The following is a 26,547-nucleotide window of genomic DNA, read 5'->3' as shown; positions in this document are numbered from 1 at the left end:
GGTGAAAGGCTTCCTTCTCTCTGAGAGGCAGATTCTGATTGCCGTCCCCTGTGGCCACCTCAGTACAGACTGAGTCCCACCGGTTGGCACTAGAGCTTCACCATGTGAGGTCAAATCTCTGGAATATTCTGTACTAAGACTCTTACTGAGGGACCCTGGAGAGGGTAAACACTAGCAGTCCACCATGACTGGTTGGCCTGGTGTCTTTGTCAGGAGACACAGACTGGCAGGCCCTGTGCTGCAGGATGTTGCCAAGTGCAGAAGTGGGTGCTGGATGTCCCCAAGGCCATGTAAAGGCAATGTGAGGTGGTAAGGTGACCTGGCCTCTTGGCAGTAGTGGGGTCGGGAACTTGTCAGTTTTGGGCAGCTTCTGAGGAAATACTAGAAAGTCATGTTTAAGGGACACCTTTACCAGACCCCTACTTATAGAAGTCATTCTTAGGGCTGGAGAGATGACTCAGGAGTTAAGAGCACTGGCTGCTCTTCCAGAGGACCTGAGTTCAGTTCTCGGCACCTACATGGCCGCTCATAACTGTCTGTAACTCCAGTTTCAGGGGCTCTACTGCCCTCTTCTGGCCTCCACAGGCACCAGGCATGCATGTGGTGCACAGACATACTTGCAGGCAAAGCATTCATACACATAAAAATCAAATATGGTATTTTTCACTAAAAAGAAGTCTTCCTTGCTCATTATAAAAAAAATCCCACCAAAACAATAGAGAAAGGAGAGCTGAGCCCACTCTGTAGAGAATCTTCCTCATCTTCTTTAAGTAACAGCTTTATTTCAAATTTATTTAGATGTGTTTATTTGCTGCGCTTGGTATCATATATTGGCCCATTTAAAGAATATAATTCGGTGGCGTTAGTGTATTCAGAGTCGGGCAACCGTCACTACTCTTTAAGAATGTTTCACCACATCTAAAAGAAACCTCGAGTTGCCTAACAGCGTGAACATACGCGGTGCTGCTGAACTTGCGGAATAGGCCGTCTGTAGTTTAGCACAGCACCCCTCATCCGAACCTCCCCCACTTTCTACCACCTCACCCGGCTTACACATACCATCCTGAGCAACTACCCGTCTTCTCTCTAGATAGGGTACGTTCTCGCTTTCCACACCAGAAGGTCCGTTCTACCCTGCGCTTTGTGGGCCTTGGCTGTGCGCCTGGTCTAGTGGTATGCTGGGCTCATGGGCAAGAAAGCAAGACCTTCTCTGTGCTTTGGTGTCCTGTGTCTTCAAAAAACCCATTTTATTTAAAACAAACAAAAAAAAGGACACCAAACATGACAAAGATTTCCAAACAAGGTCATATGTCATGTCCTAAGCATCAGGACATCATTATTTTTGTTTTTTTTTGTTGTTGTTGTTTTTTGTTTTTAGGTTTTTTTTTTTTTTGAAAGGGGAGCATAGTTCACTCCTCAACAAATGGGTACACTGTACTGCTGGTTCACAGTTGTAAAAACTGAGGCACAAAGAGCCTGTGCAACATCCTGATAGAGATCTGATGCCCAGATGCCCACACATGACCCCAGCTGGTGCAATATTAAAGGTCTCGGGACGGAAGGTGGTTTATCCCATACCAACTTCTATGCTCCGCAGCTCCAGAAGGCTATGAGGCTCTGTCCAGACTAGCTCACCTGGAGTTCAGGGCCCAGACCAACTTCTCAGGTTCAGGGCACCCAGACCAGCTCCCTCAGGTTCAGGGCACCCAGACAGGCTCCCCTGGGGTTCAGGGCCCAGACCAACTCCTCAGGTTCAGGGCATCCACACCGGCTCCCCTGGGGTTCAGGGCCCAGACCAGTCTCCTCGGGTTCGGGGTGCACAAACAGTCTCCCTCGGGTTTGAGGTGTCCCTTTGGGCCTCTAGGGAGAAGAGCTGTGAGCATATGTTGGAAGATCTAAGACCATAGACTTTCAAGATTTCCAGATGGAGCCACAGGGGACATTCCTAAAAGGCAGAAACACCAAGCACAGTTTTGTTTTGTTTATTTCTTTATACATTTTTATATCTAACCAAACAGGAAGCCATAGTCTGTTTGTCATAAAAAGATAAATATGATTTTTCTTAAAAAGAATCACATGAGCTGCTGAGAACAGTACTAGGAAAGTGGAGGCAATTGGAATATGTATATTTGTGGATATGTCACTCTCTGCCCTGTGGGAAACTGGTCCAGGCTTTGCCAACCACATAGCAGGATGCTATCACCTAAATGATAGTGTCTTTAGGGTTTGAAGCGCTGTTCTCTTGGAAGGTGGGGGACACTGAGGCATTGAGAGGCTGTCAGTTCCAGAGTCAAAGCTAGGCCTGGAAGCCTCTCTTTCTCCCGTGTCACACAGAAAACATGCCAGAACTCAGTTCACATGTTGTTCAGCACCAGAGGCCCTGGGAAGCCCAATGTAGACTCCTGAGATTTGGGAGCAAAGCTTTGCAGAGGTTTGGTCATGGGCCTTAGATTTGGGCATCATGAAAGCCAGTACCTACTGAGATTGTCATTAGCAGCTGGCTACATATGACATTCTACTTTTATAATCTAGACTCCTGTTCACCAGAAATGATGACTGTGTTTTAGTTGATATCAGCCGCAGTAATTGGTAGTCCTTGAATTCTCTCAACACAGTGACACCTTGAGCTCTGATTCCACTGCCGTTGGCAGCTGATACATACGGGGATCCTTCAGGAGGTGCCAGAACCTGCAGAGGACATGCAGGCGCGATCCACCTTCCAGATCTAGGAGAGCAGCCAGCCCCTCCCCTTATCATTAGAGGATGCTTACAACAGCCTTTCTTGTCTCTCCCCAGTATTGTACCTGGAAGGCTCAGTTCTTGTGTTTGAGGACATCTTCCGACTCATTGCTTTCTACTGTGTCAGTAGGTGAGTAACCTGGCCCCAAAGGAGACTGTGGGGGAGGCCTCCCTTCCTGTCCTAACTGAAGCCCATTTGCTGCAATATACCCATCTGGTTACAACAGACATCAATGCAACCTTGGGTGTGTTTGTGGCATGGGAGGGGACAGAGTCAAGATGGAGGGTATGCAGTGAGTGGGGACAGTCCCTTGTCTTTGCTCTGGTAACCGCAAGAAGAGAGATCGGCTCTGATGTTTTCTGGACTCTTTTGGGGAGGACTTTTCTGCTAGCCACCTGCCCATCTGGCTCTCGTTAGTCTTGCAATTTCTAGTGTTACCAGCACCAGGGACAGTTTGGAACCTTGAGACCAACTGGTGACGCACAGTACAGAAGGAACTTCCTATAGCGACAACAAGAAAGGCTGATGCCCCTTGGTGGGTGGGAGCCTGGGATTGTTCAGCTGGGCAGACCACCGTGAGTTCCGCTCCACTCACTCAGAACTAGTTTCCGATCAGCAAGAATTTAAAAATATACTTGGTGCCATAACCCATCAGCTGAAGCTACAGGGCCTGCACAAGGGCTGACTCGATGTTTGGTAAGATGTATTGGGGTCTTTGACCCCAGGCTACGTCTGCTGAAACACATGCTCCATCCCTCCCACCCTCCAGGCCAGCAGAGCAACACTGATCATTAGAGCTGATGCTGACCTCTCAGGCTGCCTAACGAGGGCTCCTCCAGTGCTCAGTGGGGCTCTGGGGGATTTTTATACCCACTACTTTCTTTTTTTGTTTTGTTTTGTTTCTTTTTTTTTTTTTCTGTATAGCCCTGGTTGTCCTGAAACTTACTCTGTAGACCAGACTGGTCTCGAACCCATAGAGATCTGCCTGCATCTGCCGCCCGAGTGCTGGGATTAAAGGAATGCGCTATGACTGCCCAGCCCTACCCACCACTTTTAAAGATTTTTTTTAATATGTCTTAATGTTTGCTTGCAAGGCCAGAAGACAGCATCATATCCCCTGGGACTGAAGTTACAGACAGTTGTGTGTCACCATGTGAGTGCTAAAAACCAAACCCATGTTCTCCATAAGGGCAGTAAGTGCTTGTAACCACTGAGCTATCTCACCAGGCCCCTCCACATTGTCTTTTAAAACCTTGCCAACAACCCCACAAGGGTTGTTCCTGTTGCACAGATGAGGAAATGAAGATGGGTAAATGGCAGAGAAAGCTCTACCACCAATGAACCCTGAAGTAATTCTGTGCACTGGCTTGGCTCACTAGACTCACAAGAAAATAATTGTAGAGGTCCCAGACCTTTATGCTTTACAACACACCCAACTGTGGGAAGATGGGCCTTTTAGAGTTAGTTAAAGAGCTCTGTCCAGTATTTGGCATGGTACAATGAATGAATGGTCAGAAAGATGGTTGGAGAGGAGAGAAGGATGGATGGATGGATGGATGGATGGATGGATGGATGGATGGATGGATGGGTGGGTGGGCGGGCGGGTGGATGGATGGATGGATGGATGAGTGGGTGGGTGGGTGGATGGATGGGTGGGTGGGTGGATGGATGGATGGATGGATGGATGGGTGGATGGATGGGTGGGTGGATGGATGGATGGATGGATGGATGGATGGATGGGTGGATGGATGGATGGATGGATGGATGGATGGATGGATGGATGGATGGATGGATGGATGGGTGAGAATACAGACATTAAGCTGGATATATAACACTTCAGAGCCCCAACTTCCTCTTTCCTAAAAGGGAGTGCTTTGATGCAGGAGGAAGGCTGAGTTGATGTCCGTGGAAGAGAGAGCTAGGACACTGCCTGGGACCCCACAGACTCTCATTCCATTTCTGCCATTTGAACTATAGGAGAGTTTTCTGGGCTTCAGCTTGGTGTCCAGGGAGATCAGGAGCCACAATCCCCTAGCTTACCCCTGTTGCTTCCCAACCTCTCCTCTCTGACTGCTACTTCTCCACAATCCAGGAAAGCAGGTACCTGTGGCTCTGCCTTCACTCCAGAGATGGGCCTGACCATGTTCTGGGGGAGGTGCATCAGGCAACAAGGCCTGAATGCTGAGTAGCTCAGGAGCCAGAGTCCCAAGCCTTGTAGCTGTGTGACTCCAGGTCTGTCACCTGACCTCTCCGGGCACCCTTGTCTCTCTGTCAGGGGACATTAACAGTTAAGTATGATAGTCTGCAACTTGGAGATTCTAAGATGCCACCGGCAGACTCTTTCAGAACCAAACACCGGAGGGAACTGAAAATGCACTGGAGATGCTCCGTGTAGCTTTGCCTCCTCCAGGGAGTGTACTGGTGAATATTTGTCCAGTCTATATTTTCATTAGAACTGTGACCCAGTCACCACACTAAACCCAAACCCAGCCCTCAGCAAGCCCACTGGTTTCTTCCTCTACAATGTGTTTCCCATTGGGCGCCTGAGGTCCCTGTGAGCTGGTGGCTGCTCATACAGACATTCCCAGGATAGCACCCACTAGCCCTAGAGCTCAGTACAATGTACACTTCAGCAGAGCAGGAATCTCAACCTTCTCACCCCTAGTGCCTGACAGATTAGGAGCTCCCTCTCGGACGCTTGTTTGTGAGGGTCACAGGTGCCAAAGCCTTCAGAAACAACCCCCCCCCCTCTGGAGACCCCAGTTCTTACAAGAAGCTCTTCAGTTCTGACAATACCCAGCAGCTCGGTGATGAGTGTGCAGAACTGGAAATGTGACGGCTGCCTGAGCGTCTCTATGCTCAGTGGTGCCTACTCATCTCTTCCTAACCCTATCGTGGCCACACATTACAAGGCTAGTTAGTCAGTAGTCCTGTCCCCGGAGCTGTGCTGAAGATGTCTGTTTGGGCCTTAGCAGAGTAGCAAGTACAGGCTAGTATTCATAAAACCATGCTATGTGTTCTTAGTGACGTTAGAGATGAGGAAACTGAGGCTGAAGTCTGACTGACCTCACGTGGCACAGCCAAGCTCTGAAGTCAGATTTGAGCCCTGGCCTTGTACCAGGCTCGTAGAGGAAAGGACACGTTTGTTGCTTCTCTCCTGTCTATCCCTCTGTATATGGAGCTGGAGGCCCTGCTCGTGAAGAGGATTTGGGAGGCCTGCCAAGGAGGGCAGGGAGACAATTCCAGGTAGAGGAAACAGGACAGGCAAAGGGTAGTGCCAGGTGGTGGTGGCACACACTTTTAATTCCAGCACTCAGGAAGCAGAGGCCGGAGGATCTCTGAGTTTAAAGTCAGCCTGGACTAATGAGTGAGTTCTAGGACAGCCAGAGCTACGTGGAGAAACCTGTCTCTAAAAACAAAAAGCAAAAACAAACAAGAAAAAAAGTAAAGAAAGCCATAGCCACCTCGGGAGTGGCTCCATGGAGAGGACAGGACAGAGTCATGCCTGGAGTTGCAAGGGCTCCCTTTTGTAGCTGCTATGAGCCACGTCGTCTCCCATGGTTAGACAGCCCCAGACAGAGCAATATGGCTGCAGCAGGAAATGGGGTTGAGGGAAGAGAAGAGCCAAGAACAGTCAGGGACCACTGAAGTCTTCTGGAGTCATGAAGAGATGTCACCCAGGTGGAGGGGGGCAGCCAGTGAAGAAAAGAGGCATGGCTGTGGAGATGGGAGACACTGGGGCGGGCTTCCTTCCTGGTGGTAGATGCTTAGTCCCACTGCTTCTTGAGCATGGTGCCAGACACTCAGCTAAAACCCTTACCAGGATCGTGGGGTCTGATCCTCAACACAACCCCGGTACAGGGTCAGTTAACTCAAATAAGAGCTGTTACCCAAGATGAGGAAGGAAGGAGCTCTGTGGGCCCATCCTCCCTCACATTTGCCCCACACGGTGGCTAAGCCACCACCCTCCTCAGGGAGTGGCTCACTGGTCACTCCCACCTTTGAAGATAACTATCATCACTGTGCATGCAAAGCTCTATTCCCCATCAGTGGCTCAGAAGGGTTGGTGGTCCAGGCCTTATGACTGGCATTGGAATTGGGGGACTCCTGGGAGTTACTGAGCCTTGAAGTCTACAGAATCTGATTTCACTTCCAGGTAACTAATGTTGGGACCAAACTAAATGATTAGGTGTCTAGTATCCAGGGAATGAGAGGACCGGATGATGGCATAGAATAGAAAAATCTATTTTGTGACTTTGTATGTAAGAAAGAAAGCTGGGCTATATTCTCCCCAAAAGTGTCCTAGATAGGTGGAGTAAGTATTGTGTTGCTGAACTTGTGTGTGTGTATATGTGCATACATGTGCATACATGTGTTTGTGTGTGTGTATATGCTGCTTTGTGTTTCTTACATAGGTAAAAGGTTTTATCTAGAAAAGGGGCCTTCAGAGAATGGTATAGGTACCTAGGGGCATACAACTGGCCCTCAAAAGTGAGAGGGGTTGTTAAAACATCCACTCTGAAAATCCCACTTTTAAAATCTTTATTTCTCTGGTGCCTTTAACGGGGCTTTATAGTTCATAAGGAAACAGATATGAATGTGTACATACAGAGCATCTGTAAGTTTGATTAATTCACTGTTTGACAGCCTTTGCTTTGGTGGGAGGTCTATGACTCCCACCTACATGATCCCCACCCAAGCCTGTGCTCATTAAGATTTACTTGTGAGCTGTTTAGAGATACAAGTTTCATTACCTAATTCCTTGAGTCAATTCCCTATACACTCCATGTGTGTGAATGCTGATGTGAGCTTTCCTAGGCCCAGTGATGTTCCCCTTGGGCTTGGACAGAGGAGCCTGCACTTTTGACCTCTTCCCAGGAGTTCTGATCAGGGAAGTCTGCAGAGAACAGACACTGAAAGCCTGGTGTCCAGTGTGTCTTTGGTCAGTTGTTGGTAGGTTTATGGAGATGCACACTGACCTAGCACCTCATCTGAGGGTTATCTGTTGTTACCCCAAAGCCCAGGGACTTCACAGTTTGGGTGTGACTAAGCTTGTTTTGGGGCTGTCTACCTTCCCCACCTTCACACAATGCTAAGACTTCTTTAGTTGGCAAACCACAAACTGGACAATTTGCATGTCATTGTCACTGACAGAGGCCACCACTAAGTTCATGAAAGTGGGCTGCTTGGTTGTACTCAGGACAGGAAGGACAAAAAGTACCATAATCTGGGAACGATTTCTGTTGAGGTGTGAATGGGTATAAGCTTGGGAAAAGAGTAGCAAATGCTAATCTTGAAGTATTCTATCCCGTGGCTTATCAGGCTCACTAGGAATCTACCCAAAAGGAATACTAGCCCAGAGCAGAATCACCAGGAACTAAAATTCTTCCTAGCAGTGTTGTTTGAGTCAATGGCAGTAATGCAAATAGGTTTTTGCTTGTTTGGTCGGTTGGGTTTTTTGGTTGTTGTTGTTTTGTTTTGTTTTTGTTTTTATTTTACTAAAAGGCAGTACAGTCTAGAAATGGAAGAATCTGACCTTAGACCCAATCAGCATTCAAGTTCATACACTGGCATTTACTTTTGAAAATAGTTGTGTGTGCATACGCACACATGCACACATGCAGAGAAGATGAGGGAAGTAAGTCACACCCTAGAATCTTGACAGTGGGATGCTGAAGAAGAAAGACAGGAACATCTTATTTTAAACACTTGGGTAATGTTTAATTCTTACAGCAAATATGTCTTTGTTTCTAATTTATGAAACAAAAGCAGACCGTAGGGCTGAACTCTATGTAGCTCAATGGTAGATCATGTGCCTACCACATGCAAAACCCTGTGTTCCATCATCACCCCTTACCTTAATCCCCACCCCTTACGTGAAAGTCTAACATCTTTATTACATGTATCTATCTGTCTGTCTGTCTGTCTATCTGGGTGCACATGCCATGGTACAGGTATGGAGGTCAGAGTACAGTTTGGGGATTTGATTCTCTTCTTCCACCATGTGGATCCCCAGGGATCTAATTCTCATCCTTGGCTGCAAGCACCTTTGCCCACGGAGCTGTCTTACCAGCCATCCAAAGTCTAGAGTTTTAAAAAATGAAGACAACAGTAGTGTCAATATCCCAGGCAAGTTATGAGGCCTGGATAGGAAATCAGAGACTCAACAAATAAATAAATAACAAGTAAATAAATAGCAAGTGATTTGTGGTGCTAGGTAAAGGTATGGTTTTTTTTAGCTGAGTGGTCTTGGGCAATTATCTCAACCTCTCTGACCACCCCACGCCCCGTTACTGATTGTAAAGCTACCCATGTGGTTGCTGCGCTCTAACAGTGTAATAGTGATGTTGTGTGATGTTGCTTGGCTAGCTGCCCCATCCTGTGTGATGCCCTAGATGGAAGGAGTAGGGAACTGGGTGACGAAACCATTGTCAGCCAAGTCTGGAAGGAAGAGGCCTATGGTGTGACTTTGAAGGGTACGTGTAACCTAAGCAGATACAAGTAGAAGGGACCGGCGTCTAGGAATAGGGTGCATTCACTACGAGGAAGTGACTATATTGAGGCGCAGGCAAGGGGTGGGAACATTTAAAGAGCTTGCTGGAGAGGTGGAGCAGCCCAGGCTGTCTCCTGTGTGCTGGGATTTGAGGCTAGGTGCACATAAGCACCCTAAGAAAGGTAGTGAAGTGACAGAATTAGACTACTGGCAATATGAGAATGGAGTGACCTCTGCTGGCCACTGTGATAGACGTTTTTCTGGGGACAGGAACCATCTAAAACCACACCAACAAACTAGAGAGTCAACCAGGCAAACGGAGGTAATGGCAGATGAGTTTTGTCAACCGTTGTAACTGGAGGTTTGGGTAAGGGTAGCGAGGAGGGGAGTAGACCCTGAGGACCTATCCAGAATGTTCCGAGCCAGACTTGTGTAGAGTAATGGGCAGTTGACATCACAAGGCCTCAGGTTCATAGTGGAGTCACAGGATGGTGGCTGGAGATGCTGCAGTGCTTCCTGGCCTAACTGTGAAAAAGCCAAAGCCACCCCCTCAGCAGTGCTTTCTTCCCTGAGGGGAGCGGCAGACACTAATAGAAGCCCCTGGCAGAGAGCCTCGGGCAGGTGTAGGGTGGTCTGGGGCCCCCGCCATGAGGACCCTCCGTCACAACCATTGATGCCGTTCTTCTTCAGCTCAGTGTCCCACTGTGAACAGGTCTGTTAGTCGCCATGGTATTTATGGTACACTATAGGGTTTCCAAGACCTGAGACATTGCCTCACCCCTGCCAGGAACTGGAAGCCCCCAACTGAGGGTTCCAAGGAAAGGAAAGACAGAAGGGAGGCAGTGATGGACATGGGTGGAGGGAGATAGCTCTCCCAGGCCAACAGGGAAGGTGCCCAGTGAATGACAAGTGGATGGATGAGATTTCTTTGCTTGGAATTGGGTTGGAAAGGAGGTGGGCGGGGCATCTAGGGGGCAGTGGTGGAGCAGGTTGCTAATCTTGGTATCTGTTTTTCAACTCTGCCATTCTATGCCCTCTTGGTCAATTTCTGCCTTCATGGAAGGAAGACAGGCCAACAGGGGAGAGAGGAGGAGAGAGGAGAGAGAGAAATAGCTGGAAGATAATAGGCAGGCCCTGAATGCCCGGATAAAGCATGGAATCAGGACTAGCCATCCTGGCTGCAGAGGCAGTCTCCGGGCTGGAGTCCGGAGGACCAGGATCCAGCACCATCTACCCACAGCCCATTGCGGCGCCTGAGAAAAACCCTTTCTCCCTTTGGGCCTCAGTTTCCCTCCGTCTGAATGGCTGCTGAAGATCTCTGTACGGACTCTCAACAATGTCCCTGCAGATGGCAGAGGGTGCTGGCTAAATGCTCATCAGGGCACCCCCTCTATGCTAGCCTGCCTACCTCCATGTGGAAGGCCAGGGTCAGAGGTCACTAAATATGCTTAAAGAAAGTGTGGACCAGGCAGGGAAGAAGAAACAAGGGGATTCTCCATGCTTCCAGGGCCCTTTCCAGGTCTCTGAAACTAACCCGAGATCTGGATCTTGCTGGCAGCTCCCTCAACTACAGCCCTGTCCCTTAACCCCAGGGAAATGCCCAGGTTACATGAAAGCCCTAGCAGTGACAGGATGTGAGACGGGGATCTCTCTGGACATCTGGATGCTGGAGAATGAGAACTCTGATCCTCCTAGTACCTGACCTACACAGCCTTCCTGTCTTCACAGAGACTTACTGCCCTTCACGTTGCGGCTGCCCCAGGCCATCCTTGAAGCCAGCAGCTTCCTGGACCTTGAGACCATCTCCAACCTGGGCCTGGGTAAGTCTTCCCTGTAGAACCAGAGTTGGTGGGTACTGAGGTGAGGGGGGTACTAGGATTTCCTCTCTTGCATTAATCGGAGTTCTCTAGATGAACAGAGCTGTCTTAGTGTCCTGTGTCTGTGGAGTCATCATGACCATGGCAACTCTTATAAAGGAAAACATTTAACTTTTAATTGGGGCCAGCTTACAGCTCAGAGGTTTAGTTCATTATTATCATGGCAGGGAGTGTGGCCTCATGCAGGCATGACTTGAGCTTCTGAAACCTCAAAGGCCACCCCCTAATGGCACACTTCCTCCAGCAAGGCCACACCTACTCCAGCAAGGCCACACCTCCTTAATTCCTGTCAAGTAGTGCCGCTCCCAAATGACCAAGATCTCCAGGCTGGTAGCTTCTGGAACTCTAAACCTACATATGTTGGGGAAAGGAATTCTTCTACTTCTGTGTGGTATAGAGTAGCGTGTTTAAGGCAGATGTTTCAACAGCCTCTGTAGCCCAGGACTTCAGCGCCCAGAGCTAGGGTATGTCTGTAGACAAAGCATCTTTATTACGACTCAGCTGCTCACAGGACACTGTCTGCAACTGACTCCCAGAACCAGAAACACCAGCATGATAGTTACAGTGTTGACTGAACAGAGGAAAATTAGCCCAGACTGAAGAGTCAGGTCACAGAAGAAGCAGACCAGAGAAGACATCCCCCCACCTCAGCTCCAAGGCCAAGCTCTAACCCGCTCCCCAAGGGGTCTGGCGACAGCCGTGTGAAAGAAGAGCTCAAACCCATTCCACACTGCTGTACTGGTCCACCGAGTAACTGGAGTGAGCACTGACTTTACATATACTCATCGGCCCTGTTCTGAGACTCAGGCACAAGTCCCTGGGGCTGATATCCAAGACTCCCTGTAAGTTCCTCCTGGGAGCACTTGCTGGATGGAAAGAAGCCATTCAATTTAGGAGAACCAAATTCCTGACTGGAACAGAGTGGCCTCAGGCATGGAGTAATCTAGAGATGGAAGTCATCACGCAGGAAGCCGAGGGTGGTGCAGAATGGCCTGCCAGCAACTTCTTGGGGAATGGGGCATTAAAAACCAAGTGTGCTACACCTAAGAAACCACCTGGAAGGTTCTGATGAGATGAGGCAGACTCGGCAGATTGACGTTTTCCCAAAGCCAGGGAAAGGTTGGCTTTCCAGTCCATCTCTGGAACAGATGGAGATGTGCAACTGTCAGATGCCTGGCCCTAGCACGTGCAAGCTGCAGCCATGCCAAGCTTTGTGTGCTCCAATGATAACTGCAGAGAGCATCTGCCAAGGGCCCAGGCACCCGAGGCATTGTGCTGAGCCTTTGCGTCACTCCTCTGCCAAGCGTGCCCAACCTTCTGACATTGCAACAGGAGGCTGTCACCTGCAGAGCTCACACAAAAGAACATGCAATCAAGTTACAAAAAAAAAAAAGCTCATAATGTTTGAAGTAACTTTATAGTTCTGTGTTGGGCTGCATTTGTTGTTATCGTGGGACTCATGCAGCCTGTTGGCCAAGGACTGGACACACTTGTTGAAGGAGAAACCTGAAACCTACTCAAACTTGTATGGAGAATTCCTGAGAAGTGGAGTCCAGAGCCATCGGGTTTTGTGAGCAACAGCCTCTGCTCTGTACCACAGCCTGTTGTACCCTGTAGCCTGCTCAGTCAGAGCCCCTGTTCCTTAGCCCACCAGCCTTCCAGGCTCTGCCTCCAGCCCCATCCCCACATAGCCACTGTTCCTCAAAAAGATCTCCAGGGAGAACTGGGATAATAATTACCAGCTGCGCGGGAGGGGCTTGAGGACAAGTGTTCTCTTGATCTAGTCAAAAGCATGATGGGAGGAAAATTCACCAACTTAGGTGCATACATTCATTATTAGATTTTACACACACACACACACACACACACACACACACACACACGTAACGTTAATCTAATTAATCTTATCAATAAAAACTGGGAATCAGATATTGAGGGTAAGAACCTTGAAAGGTCAGGAAACAGGGAGCAACCACAGTCACTTCCTACTTCCTACCATTCCTTCACCAGAATGGGGCTGAGAGCCTATCTTACTACTTCCTGTCTCCTCTCTGTCTATAGTCCTCCAAACCTCTATGGTCAGCTAGTGGCTAGTTCTGCCCTCTGACTCTAAGCAAGCTTTATTTGTCAGCACACAATCAAAATATCACACAACACACATCTCTCTCACACACACACACATACACTCATACACACACACACACCACACACAATTTTGATAGAGGAAACCATGGGACTCAAGGTGTCTAAAGAGCTTCCTCAACGTTAAGCAGAAATGAAACACTGGTTCATGGTACCACATGTATTGAAACATGATGCTTAATAAAAGAAGCCAGACTCAGAAGCACTTGTGAAACTCCCTTGTAAATGTGCTCAGCCGAGGCAAATCCACAGATGTGGAAGGCAGGCTAGCGGTCACCAGGTTGTGTTGTTGTGGCATTCGAATCCGCTGGGAAAGACCAAAGACATAGACCCAATTCAAATTTAGATTAAATGAATTTATTCTTACTGCTAGCGGAAGAACGTAGAGCCAAACAGTGTGCCATGTCAAAGGGGGCTAAAGGAAGGGTTTATAGAGGTGCACATCAGAGATGTTATCAAAGGTGTACAGTGACCTATGGGTCCACAGCTGGACAAGAAAATTGCTTTACTCCCTCAGTTGTTTCTCTTTCCCCTTGTGTAATAATAGAAAGGCTACTTTATCCCAGTCCCACGGAGATAAGTGAGTTTACAAAAGCAGAAAGTGAGTGGTTAGATTCCTTACAGTAGAGACACCATTATCCTATTCTTAGCTCACCTGCTGGCCACTAGATATCACATGCATTCCAGGGCAAAGGTCAGCAGCCCATAGGATGCCTGGTACCACATTTTCTCTCGCCATCTCAGGGGAATTATGTGTAACTTATTACACAGGTCTGAGGACTCTGGAGGAAATGTCACTAATTGCCTGGGATAGAGCAGCACCATCAGGTTAGAGCTGGCTATCATATTACCAGACCCGGCAGAAGCAACTTAGAGGAAGAGAAGCGTGTTTGAGCTCATAATTTGAGTGGATACTGTACACGAACTTTTCTGTCCTGCCAGCCAGTTCCCAAATAACTACACAGAGACATATTATTAATCATAAATTCTCAACTGATAGCTTAGGTCTGTTACTAACTAGCTCTTACATTCTAAATTAACCCATTTCTATTATTTTACTTGCTACCATGTGGCTCATAGCTTGTTATCTCATTTTGTACACGTCCTGCTTCCTCGGTCTCTGGCTGGCAACTTGCAAGACTCCACCCTTCTTCTTCCCATCATTCTCCTGGGATTGGCTCTCCTGCCCAGCTATAGGCCAGTCAGCCCTTTATAATCAGTGAGAATAATACATATCTACAGTGTACAGAAAATGTTCCACAGCAGGATACAATCCATGGCAAGAGTTTATGTCAATGGGATGTGTGTCTGGAACATCTCACATCTCCACCAGTAAGCAAGAGAAGGCTATAAATGGGACCAAGTTATAAAACCCCAGGCCCACCTGCCAGTGACCCACTCCCTTCATCCAGGATCACTGCTGGGATCCAATGCTGAAACACCTGCCCCTCCAGGAAATATTTCACTTTTAATCCATCAGATGGGGAGTGACTGACAGCGGGCATGGAGTTTCCTGGGATGGGGGCGTGGCTAAAACACGCTAGCAGTTATTATAATGACAATTGTCAGGGAAGTTTTGAATAGGTGAGTTATGTGGATGATATTCCTGTTGATGACAGAGGGATGTGGACCGTAAGGCTTCCTGTAAGAGGATGTGATAGGAGCTGGGTTCGCACCCGGGGCTTTCTCTGTGTCTTCAGCTGTAGCCATTGCCATCACACATCCTTTCAGCCTGCGCACTGCCTCCTGCTCCTCAGCTCCCTCCTCCCCGTGCTCTGGCTCCAGTGGAAAATAGCATGGTGCCCTTTAGCCAAGGGAAGGGGCTGTGCTTGATGTTGAGCCAGGGAGAGCAGCGAGCCCTCCCTCTGCACCGTACCTTCCGAGCACTTATTTTTTAAGACATCTTTTTCTTGTTATGAAATCCCAGCATGTTGTGAGTTTCTTTTTAATTGACAAGACCAGAAAAAGACGAGGCTGAAAATCATACATGATCCCTCCACTGCTGAAAAAATACAGTTCTGCGTCTTGCCTCTCGCCGTGTTTTGTGTGAACCTAGGTGTGACTTTTAGTTGTTTTGCTCACACCCAGAGTCAAGAAGTGTCTAGTCAATGGTAGATTCACTGGGTTTTCAGTGCACCCAATGGTTTCACAAGCATTCTTAGTTTTTGAGAAATGTTTGCTTTCTCCGTGTCACTGTATTTTATTGTACTTGGTTTGGTTTGGTTTTAATGAGTAGACTAAGCTATTTAGACAGGGATGATGTCACCAAAGGAGAGCTATTCTCCTGCAGGCTCAGCACCATGGGATGGCTCTTGAATGTTTGTTTATGAGCTGACACAAGAAAAGCCAAGTTTAGACTTGGAAACACCACCGTTCAACAGTGCAGGCTCTGTAGAATATCATCCTGGGTGCAGCAGGGGCCACAAAACTAACGTGAGACTGAGCGGCTTGCAGCTATTTCTAAATGCAAGAGGGAAGATGATTCTGTGTCGTGGCTCTCCAGTATGCCTGAGGCATGTAGATACTAGTGGTTTAAAGACAGGGAAGTCACACACTGTGTAGCTCTTCCGAGTGTGTATGTACCTTGTTTTTTTTTTTCCTTTATAGCATACAGTGAGAATATTTCCTAGTTAATAAAGATTTGTTAAAAGTTTGTGATCGGGGGAAAGGGGAGACAGCTCCATCGATAAGCTCAATCACTAAAGGGCTTGCGGTGTAAGCATGAGGACCTGATTTGAGCTCTAAAATCCACATTTAAAAAAATGGGTGTGGCGGCTTGATTTGTAATCCCACCACTGAGGAGATGAAAGCAGGTAGGGTCCTGGCTAGCCAGACTAGCTCATTGGTGAGCTCCGGGCCCTCAAAAAGCAGGGTGGTCTCACTCCAAGGTTGTCTTCCAGCTTCCACGTGCACACACATGTACCTGCAGGTGCCCACATACACACCAAGAGAAACACTAGAGTTTGAGCGAAAGTCCAACAGCCCATTTATGGAATCTACAAAGATATGTATTCCCTAAGTTCCCAGAGCTTTCCAACCATTCCCATGGTATGTGAATCATTACTTTGCCCTCAGGTACCACAATCCAGCACCTGGCACATCACAGGTCTACCAAACACTGCAGAGACTGAGCTGGCAAGACATGCCTCCTACCCAGGTTCAGAAAGCCTTGGTACCAGCAAAATGGCTGCCTCAGTGTCGGGGTCCAGTGCCAGCCCGGACCATAAATTATTTCTCCGGACCAGAGGGGAGGTGTGGGATTAAAGATACAACTCACATGACTATATTGGGAGGGAGTTTTCAGTGATCCCTCATGAAGTCCTAAATTCACGTCCTGAAAATCCGCCCGCATTTATTCTCCAAACAGCTTTTATACCAAAACATAAACTGAGGAGAAAATTCATTAGCATTCTGTTTCCTAGGAAACTAGGCAAATAGCTGAGGTCACATCCACACCTATTCTATGCCCATTTTGTCACGCCTCCCTATCTTCCTGCTCTGTATGCCAGCTCTGTCACATAGGCCGAATTAACATCTCTATCCCAGGCATCCTCCAGATTACAAAGAAGGAGCAGAACAGCATTGGCATATCCTGACCCTTTGTCTGTAGCGGTCTTCTGTGAGGCCAGGTGCAAACTATAGCCTGGAAGTCTAGCTGTCACACAATGTATATGGGCCCTGTATGAGATATGGCCCTACACCTCAAAGGGACAGGCCCTTCTTTACCGGAACTTGGGCGGCTGAGCCAAGCCTTGGCATGGTGCCACCAGTCCCTGCCAACTGCTGGGACTTCATGACACAAGGTTCTGCTTCCCCAGCCTTGGCTCTCTGCAAGCTGCAGGAAACTTTTCAACTTCCTTTTTTTGTTTTGTTTTGTTTTGTTTTAAGCATAAAGCCCTGAACGGACTGCTCCATTGCTTCCCTTACACAGTTGCAGGCCCTGATATGTGGCCCCTCGGTGCCCAGCATCACCTTCCCCTGGAAGTAGCATTGCCTTGAAGAGCCTGTACCCTGTTAATTGTCCTGGGGGCAGGCAAGCAATAGCCTGAGCCCTGGACCTCAGGGGAGCCCCCAGTGCCTGCTCCACACTTGTGAGATGCTATCAAGATATGGAGATGTGTGTTGTTTTACTCTGGTCCTGCTAGGGACCAGTTCTGCAGTCCAGTGATAAGCTGGCTGACGGTCCTTCCCCACCTGGAGCTCCTCTGCTCTCTATTTCCCTCCTCTCTCACTGTCTCATCTCCTCATCTTCCCATTCCACCTAGCCTGCGAAGTGAGACTGGCCGGTGTCCCATACCCTAGAATGCTGCCTCTGCTTTGACTAAGCTAGTTCACTCGCTAGTGTTGGGTGCCAATGCCTGGCCCCTGCTCACTGGAGCACCATCCTGGAAGCTGGAGATGCATGTATGGAAGAGGCCCCAGAGCTGCCTTCTAAAGCCCAGAGTGTGATGAGCGCTCAGACAAAAGCATGGAATGGCAGTCCTGATGCTGGTCCCTGCCGTCAGAGTACCCAGCAGGACTAAGGGACACAGGCATCCTGCACACGTCAGTCTCCTAAGACTTAGAAGGCCAGTCTTAGAAGATTAGCAAGAACCTGGCAGGGAAGGAGGGAAATCATTTTAAGCAGAGGGAACAGCATCCGCTAAGACTCAAAGGGTAGGGCAGCACATTTGTCCAGGAAGAAGTGAATGGCAGATGGAGTGAAGACCCAGTAGACAATTCTAGAAAAGACATATGGGGGCGTATCTCCCAGGCCTTGAGTGTCCTAGGCAAGCAATGATGGGAGAGCGTACCCGGGCATTGGCAGTTCTGGACATCAGCTACGCCATGATTTTGTCCTTCATCCACATGTCTTATGGGACTGTGACGTGAGCATGGAGGGAACTGAGCTCAGCTCCCTGGGACTACTGAATAGGTCACCTTTCCAGCTGCCTGAGGCTCCTTGCTAGCAAGACTTCAAAGGGACTGGACTGCTCTACTGGGCTCCTAGAGACTTGGGTACAGTGTTTTCAACGCTTACTCCACAGAAAGCAAGCATATGTGTGTTCTGGGTACCCAGAGTTGGTCACTCAGAAGTCGGGTGCTGTCCTGGAAGGCTAAGCCACAGCCTGGCCATCATGAAGAGTGGCCCTCATGTTATGGAAAACAACCTAGCCTGGTCACGTCTTACTCTGTGGCTACGATGTGCAGGGAGGGAGCTTTGCATGTTATAGAAAGTCACATGAAAGGTCGTCATCTTGTTATTGTGGTGACAGCTGGGTATTCTGGGCTGGCTGCCAGGTGCTGCAGAGTCTTTCTAGAGCTGAGCTCCATGGTGAGTAGCATGCTTCTTTGGTGCCCACAGTTGGGTAGATCACAGCTTGGGTTCTATCATGGGGGTGGACCCTGCTCACACTGATGGGCGTTCAACCTCAGGCCACCAAGGTCTTTGAAGATGCCATCAATAGAACTGGCTCTGCACGCCCCTGCCATGTTCTGACTTCTTCTTTAACAGTCAAGAACCTGTTGTGGCCATGCCTGGTGGTGCAGGCCTGTCATCCTAGCTGCTCTGGAAGCCGAGGCAGGAAGATTGAATGTTCATGGACAGCCTGGGCAACTTAAGAGGAACGAAATGTATGCCCTGGCAATGCTGAAGCATGCATGGGCAGCCCATGTATGGTGGTTCTGTTGAACTTCTCCGTATTGGGTTTCATGGTCTAAGCTGATGAGGACGACTGATCGGGTCTCTTCCTCAAGAGGGTACCTTAGTGAAACCCCTTTCTCAAATTTTGAAAACGTTAACCAGGCGTGGTGGAGCACCCCGTTAATCCCAACACTTGGGAAGCAGAGACAGGCGGATCTCTGTGAATTCAAGGCCAGCCTGATCTACAAAGCGAGTTCCAGTATAGCCAAGGTCACACTGAGAAACCCTGTCTTGAAAAAAAAATATTAAGGCTAGGGATATACCTCAGTGGTAGAGCACTTGCCTACCATGTAGGAGGCCCTGAATTCAATCCCCATACCAGAAAACAAAACATAGGTGCTGCTATGTTCTTAGCACATCTCTAGCTGGGGCAAGAGCCACCGGCCACCCACTGATAGGCAGAGCAACTGAGGTGGGAAGTGGTGCAAGTTCCTCAGAAGGAGGCAACGGGTTAGTTTGACCTGTTCAACCTCCAGCACTCTGTGACCTCGGTGAATACATTTTTGCTGCATCACTGCCTTCATCTGTAAAGTGGGGACGAAGCCTGTGCCTAGGGCTCATCGAGACAGTCCCCGTACAACTGCAGCCCTCATTCCTTGGTGACACCGTTAGCACTCCTTCACATAGGCACCTTACTGAGGAGCCGTGGGAGAGAAGCTTTGTCCACCGTTCTCCCAAGAGTCCTGTGCAGCATGGCTCATGCTCTTCCTTAAATGAACTTAAAATGAACACATTGAGCAGGACTTGGGTCCCATGTTTCTCTCTGAAAAGAGCCATTCTCATGAGTTCAGGGTAGCCTATTCTCCAGACGTCAGAACCCTGTATCTTTGGGAGGCTCTGAGCATCCCTGAGTGTTTGCTGGTATATGGTACCCAGAGGCCAAGATCTCTCAAGCCAGGCCTTGCCTTGTTGGCTTCAATCACAATGAGGCTATGAAGACTGGTTGGTGGATAGCCAGCAGGGCAGGGCTTGCTCAAAGGTAGGAGCTGTGTCCTCACTTGTCCCATAGCCTAGCTCCTCAGTGTCAAGACAGCACGTCACAGACAGCAGCCTGTAGTGGACAGCTATAGGTCCAGTTCTGTCACCCATAATTCTCTGGTTCCCTTTTCCTGTGTGTGCCAGCTGCAGTGGCAGTGAGTTCTAGCCCCTGCCTATCATAGGTTTTCCTCCCAGCACCCTGTAATGTTACTGCTGAGACACCCATTGGAGAGTCAGCTAGACCAAGACCTAAGACACAGACTGCCCAGGGTACCCGGCTGGAGAGCTGCAGGCACAACTTTGTTCCCCCTGTCCCCACCATGCCCTCCTCCCACATGCCCAAAGCCACAGTCAATCCCACCCAAATCATAGTTCTCCATGGCAAACTCTCACATGGGCACAGACCTGAAGCTGGGCTTCTCATGTCCCCTCCCAGCTCTCCTCCACCCTCTGCTGGTGGGTACACAGGGGACTTCCCCTCCAGGCAGGAAGTGGTGGGAGAAGTTTCAGAGTCCAAGAAGGGAAAACAAACCTACACAAAAGCAAAGGCCCTTCCCCCACTGCTAGGAGGACTGACTGTCTCTGCTCTGCTTTCCCTCAGGCTTCTGGGACTCCTCACTGAACCCTCCAAGAGGTCCTGTCGAGCCCTTCAGAGGCCCAGCCCCTGGGGCCCCTGCAGCCTCCAGCCTCCGGCCCACAACCCATTACACAAACTGTTCCTGTGAAATCGAGCTGTCTGTGGGAAATGACCGCCTTTGGTTTGTGAATCCCATTTTCATCGAGGACTGCACCCTACCGACTGATCCACCACCTGTCAGCTGCCCTCCACGCCCTGTGCCTGCCACCTCGGATGCTACCTCACCCACCTCTAAGGGGTCCCCACGCCGTCCCCCACCTCCACCCCCGGTACCCACCCTTCCTCCAGCAGGCCCTGTCCGGCCTCCTGTGCCCCCTGCACCTGCTGGTCCTTTGCCCAACTCCCCACTAACACCCACCTCTCATCTTGCACCCCATGCGCCCGGCCCCCCAGGTCACCCAAACCAACCACCCATGACAGCCTGTGAGAGTCTCCCACGTCCAGCTGTAGGCCTGGGCCCCTTTGGGGAAGAAGAGATGAAGCCTGGAACAGCTCCCAGCCCCTTGCAGCCAGCTCCTCCCCCTCCACTGCCCCTGAAGAAGGCTCTTCCAGCGGCTCCTCCTAGACGGCGCGTCTCTGAAAGGGTGTCTCTGGAAAGCCAGAATGTGGGGGCTGCAACAGACAGGGACCACCCAAGTATTTCCAGGACAGCCTCTCTCAGCCTACCTCCCAAAGGCGCCGTGAGCAGTCTTGGGGACAGGCCTTCAAGGACCACAGAGCAAGGCCAGGAAACAGAGACCAAAGCTAGCCATGCTGACAATATACCAGTGCCTCCTGGGAAGGCCAAACAACCCCCTATTCCGCCACCCAGGAAGAAGCGGGTCTCTCGACAGCTGGCCTCCACCCTTCTCAGTCCCTTGGAGAGCCCTGAGCACCCCGTACAAGAGGCATCCTCTGAGAAACCAGCACCTGGTGCACCTTGGGAAGGCTTGAGTCCAGCCCCACAAGCCGGGATGCAGCACCCCCATACCCAGGCCAGCACCTGTCCCCATAGCTCTCCAGAGTTCAAGGGCTCCCTGGCCTCGCTCTCAGACAGCCTGGGTGTGCCTGCCTCCGCCACCGACCAGGACTCCTACTCCACCAGCAGCGCGGAGGAGGAGCTGGAGTTCAGCAGCCCCAACGTGAAGAAGAAGCCCTCGATGATCCTGGACAAGGCCCGCCACCGCCTCAGCTTCGTCAGCTTCGCCAGCGTCTTCCATGCCTTCCTCTCCAGCGACCGCAAGCTGTATAAGAAGGTGGTGGAGCTGGCGCAGGACAAGGGCTCCTACTTCGGCAGCCTTGTGCAGGACTACAAGGTGTACAGCCTGGAGATGATGGCCCGCCAGGCATCCAGCACTGAGATGCTGCAGGAGATCCGCACCATGATGACCCAGCTCAAAAGCTACCTGCTACAGAGCACCGAACTCAAAGCCCTGGTAGAGCCCAACCTGCACTCGGAGGAGGAACTCGGTCAGTGCCAACTTGGGAGGGTGGGAGTGGGGGCAGTGCATCAGGACCCTCAGGCAGCCCTGGGCACAGAACGGCCTCTGGAGCTGCTTGCCTAATGGCCTCGTTTCTTTCTTCCTCTCCTACTGCCCCACAAATCTGCTGGGCCCAAATCCCTCTCTCCGGCTCCACTTGTAGGGAGCCAACTCCAGGCAGCAGCCCGCTTTCCTGACCACTCCTATCAGGCAACCCACCAACAACAACCCTCCCCTCCCCCACCAGCCTCTAACCCAGTAACCTTCAAACCTCTCTGCAATTAGGATTCTTGGTGATCTGTTTCCCTATGGCACCTCCACAGCTTTATATATACTGAAAAGACTCAGGCAGAACACACTGCAATAACTGGGTATGACAGCATCTACCTGTAGTCCCAGCACTAAAAGTGGAGGCAGGAGGATCGCGGGATCAAAGCCATTCTCAGCTATATAGTGAGTTGGAGGTCAGCCTGGACTCTCAAAAAGCAAAACAAAACCAAAAAAAAAAAACTGTATTGAGAGATTTGGGGATTACCTGATAACCATTACTGCCCCTGCAAGGCACCGATCTCCTCCTTGTGGTCTTGCACCTTTCCTCCTTTACCCAGTAATTAAGAGCATCAGTTTTGGCTGGGCGGTGGTGGCACACGCCTTTCATCCCAGCACTCAGGAAGCAGAGGCAGGCAGATCTCTGTGAGTTCGAGACCAGCCTGGTCTACAAGAGCTGGTTCCATGACAGGCTCCAAAGCTACAGAGAAACCCTTCTCAAAGATGCTTTGACACTGCAGGACGACAGTTCATAGCGAGAGGTCCTAGGAAAAGAGACTATTAAGCACCGCCTTCCCTGGAGGAGGCTGGGCTTTGATCACTGGCTCCTGAGGACCGATACAGTCACCAGGCCACAATATTAGGGCACAGGAGTAAGGTGGTAGGTGGTACGTTGAGGTCTAAAACTGGCATTGTGTCCTCAGGAGGCTGTAGCTATGTGTGCACCCCACTAAGATTAAAGAGCGCACCTGGGCAGGATGCTCAGGGTGGTACATCAGAAGGCCACCCACTGACTTTTTCCACTAACAGTTACCGCGTCCCTGAGAGCCAGGCATTACCCCACAGAGCTCATCTGGGGAGGAAGTGAGTTATATAAGTAGTTTGACAGAGTCCTATGCCTCCAGCTCCTCACCTGTTGTACTGGAAAAATAATAGCAGCAGGCTGATCACAAAGTCCCTCCTAGACTCAGGGAGCTCTCGTTGTGACAAGTGTCAGGAAAGTCAGGAAGCCATGGAGGAAGATGACCTAAGTGTCAAACAGGCAGGAAGTGAGGTTTAGAGGCCCTGGGAGAGGTAGGTCACAGCATCATGGCCTCCAAGGTTTAGCATTTCTGGAAGGGACCAGGCTGTGGCAGGTTCGAGGCAGGAGTGCCAGGGCCTCACGTGTGCCCAGCATGGCTCTGATCCTTGATCTGGGGAGGAGCAGAGAGACTCGAGGCGAGCAGAAGTACAGTCATGACAAGATGCACTGGGAACAGGTAGGTGGGCAGCGCACTGGGCACAGATCTGTCCATGGAAGCAAAGACAGGCAGATCTCTGTGAGTTTGAGGCCAGCCTGGTTGACAATGAATTCAGGACAGCCAGGGCTATAAAGAGACATCCTGTCTTGAAAAACCAAAACAAACAAAGAATAACTTTACTGGGCACCCAAACCCTTAGTGCACAGCTGCCCACATTGTACACTGCACAACTGCAGTATTCCAGAGCCTTCTGAAGTATTGCTTATGGGCCGGCTCTGTTCCTGGCTCTGGGGGAAACACTGCATTGGAGAGACCAGAATATTAAGCATGGGAGGTTCTGGTGCCAGTGTGTCTTGCATATCAGAGCTAGGTAAGAACCAGGGATGGAAAGGCTGTGTTGCCAGGGAGCAGAGCCAGGTGGCAGGGCCTCTGCAGCTGCTCTCCTCACCTCCGCGCTCTCACATCCCCCCCCCAGAGGCCATTGTGGAGTCAGCCTTGTACAAGTGTGTTCTGAAGCCCCTGAAGGATGCCATCAACTCCAGCCTGCTGGAGATCCACAGCCGGGATGGATCACTGCAGCAGCTTAAGGAGAACCAGCTGGTGATCCTGGCCACCACCACCACCGACCTGGGCGTGACCACTAGCGTGCCTGAGGTGGCTGTCATGGAGAAGATCCTGCAGAAGCTGAGCAGCATGCACAAGGCCTACTCGCCCGGGAAGAAGATCTCCATCTTGCTGAAGACCTGCAAGCTCATCTACGACTCCATGGCCCTCGGCAACCCAGGTAGGCAGGCTGGGCAGAACTAGGGCAGGACAGGAGTGGGAAGCATTCCCTGGTGACGTGGGCAAAGATGAACAGGTGCTTCCTGCTGCCCACAAGACCTGCAGAAAGCTGGTTATACCTGTGCCCATGCACATCAAGAGAAGGCACCCTGTGTACTGAAACATGGTGACTCAAACCCAGAACCACTGTGCCTCAGCGCTGGAGGGTAGAAGTTCACGATCAAAGTGGGGCGGGGCTGTGCTCGTTCTAGGCACTGGGTAAGATCTGATCCAGCCTCACTCCAGTCTGAAAACCCAACAGTCTTCACTCAGTACTCCCCCATGTGTTCCATGTCCATATTCCCCTCTTAGGAGGACACAGGACACAGTGGCTCAGGGCTGCCCTACCCCAGTGTGATTTCATCTCAGCCAATCCCATCTGCAATGTGCACTTCCAAAAGGTCACCTTCTTGGCTCTTTAGTATGTGTGAACCTAGAGGGGATGGGTCCAGCTATGGCAGTGTTGATAGTAGCTCACGGTACCAAAGAGAAGCTGGTCTAGACTCACTGAAGTCACCGGGAGCTGCCGATGGAAGATGACCAGGCCCATCTACACCCAGGTGGGTACCTGGACGTAGGCTTTCTGGGTGAACCTCAGACCATAGTATCTTCATCCTCCAATATGTTGTCCTAGGCATGTACCTGTGGCCAGCTGGAGTCCAGCATAGTAAGACCTGGTATCATGATGGCGTGGCACTCTGACCTGTCAATATCACATTGCAGGGGGTCCAGAGAAGAAGGGAAGAGGGGAAGGAGTGGAATGACCAGGTCCTTTTGTAGCCAGTTTACCACAGCACTCCTCTAGGTACACGGGAAACAGAACCCATGCTCCTTAGGTAATAAAATGCTGGCCGGAGTTCATCCCACACCCAGACCTTTAGCTAGATGCCCTCTTGCTGATGGTCACCTGTGTAGTTAGTTGTACATGGGCCCTGGCAGATGACAATGGGAAGAGTATCACACCACAGTTGTGACCGCCTAGACTTGGGTTCCGATTGCCCTTCCCACTTGTAGGGCCTAGAATGAGTCACTTATCTCTTTGAGCCAGCCCAGCTTCCTCATGGGAAGAGGAGCTAGATTCTAGGGGGTCAGAGCCACACTTCGCCACTTGCTGATATTAGAAACAAGCTGTGACGTTTGACCCTGGTGCCTAAAACCAGCAGGTGCCATACCTGGAGCTAGCCAAGAGACCCCTCTTCCTCTGCATGTTCCTTAGGAATGAGGCACCTGGCAAAGCGGTTGTTGGTGTGGCACTGGGGCATGGAACGGGGTCCCCTCACCCAAGCCAGTTTCCCTCATGAGCCTGGCAGAGGCTGCAGCTCCAGGTTGGAAGCCCTCTTTTGTGTAGGACCAATGTGTGTCCTGCAACTGAGAGAGAGCAAATTGAGGTCCTGGAGGGCCTCACCACACGGGGATGAAGCTGTGTGATGGCTGTGTTGCCATGGAGACGTGTGGTGAGAAGCAAGGGGACAAGTTTGTCCTTTGGAGGCTGGGGGTCTTGTGCAGTTCTGCAGACCAAGAAACAGGCCTAGGCTGGGGCTATAATTGAATCCTGCCTAAAAATGGCAGCAACAGTGGGCAGCCTCCAGGATTCTGAGCCTTACTCTCGGGCTGCAGAGTCAGCCCCAGAGGCCCAGGACCCAGGGAAGGTACCCAGCATGCGTGATGGCAGCAGTGGGAAGCTGAAGGTCAGGGGCCCCTCATGGCTGATGAAGCAAGCTAGGGATGTCACATGCTTTCTCTTGTGCGACAACAGGAGCAAGGCCTGGGGCATCCTGCTTGAGTGTGGGGGAAGCAGTGTGCTGGGTCAAGTCAGAAAGAGAGGGCAGGGGCGTGCAAAAGAACCCAAATGTCTATCTGGGCATCTGGGCCCTGATGCCTCTAGTTGCATAATGGTCCAGGTAATGCAGGCACCAGCCTCAGTTTCCTCCTGTGTAGACAGGTGTAGGCTCTGGGGCTCAGGTGGACTGTGGCTAGTGCACCGCCAGATGCTCACACTTGCTAACTGCCTGTCTGGCCTGTGGCTGTTTCTAACTGAGGAGTAATTTCCACCAGGCTTTCCAGGACTGGGGTGAAGTCAAAACTGAGGACCCTGCCATTTCATTCTCTGAGTCCCAGTTCCCTGTAGACCATGGCTTCCTGAAATTCTTTACAAAACCAGACACAGGGACAGACGTTCAGACACCAACATTGCTTAACTATGAATT

General features: G+C 50.3%; 1 protein-coding gene across 3 annotated transcripts in view; it reads left to right on the top strand.

Annotated features, from left to right (window-relative positions):
- Rin3 (Ras and Rab interactor 3) overlaps positions 1–26,547 on the top strand; it is a 109,748-nt gene that overhangs the window by 66,827 nt on the left and 16,374 nt on the right. For all 3 annotated transcript variants that reach the window (XM_038337021.2, XM_038337024.2, XM_038337022.2), the window contains exons 4-7: positions 2,797–2,869; positions 10,962–11,053; positions 20,515–21,999; positions 23,994–24,302. In XM_038337021.2, the coding sequence (XP_038192949.1) occupies positions 2,797–2,869; positions 10,962–11,053; positions 20,515–21,999; positions 23,994–24,302 (1,959 nt within the window). The remainder of the gene's footprint in view (positions 1–2,796; positions 2,870–10,961; positions 11,054–20,514; positions 22,000–23,993; positions 24,303–26,547) is intronic.

Source organism: Arvicola amphibius, chromosome 7 (genome assembly GCF_903992535.2).
Source record: "Arvicola amphibius chromosome 7, mArvAmp1.2, whole genome shotgun sequence".
NCBI classification, from domain to species: Eukaryota; Metazoa; Chordata; class Mammalia; order Rodentia; family Cricetidae; genus Arvicola; species Arvicola amphibius.
This window is presented reverse-complemented; position numbering and strand designations above follow the sequence as displayed.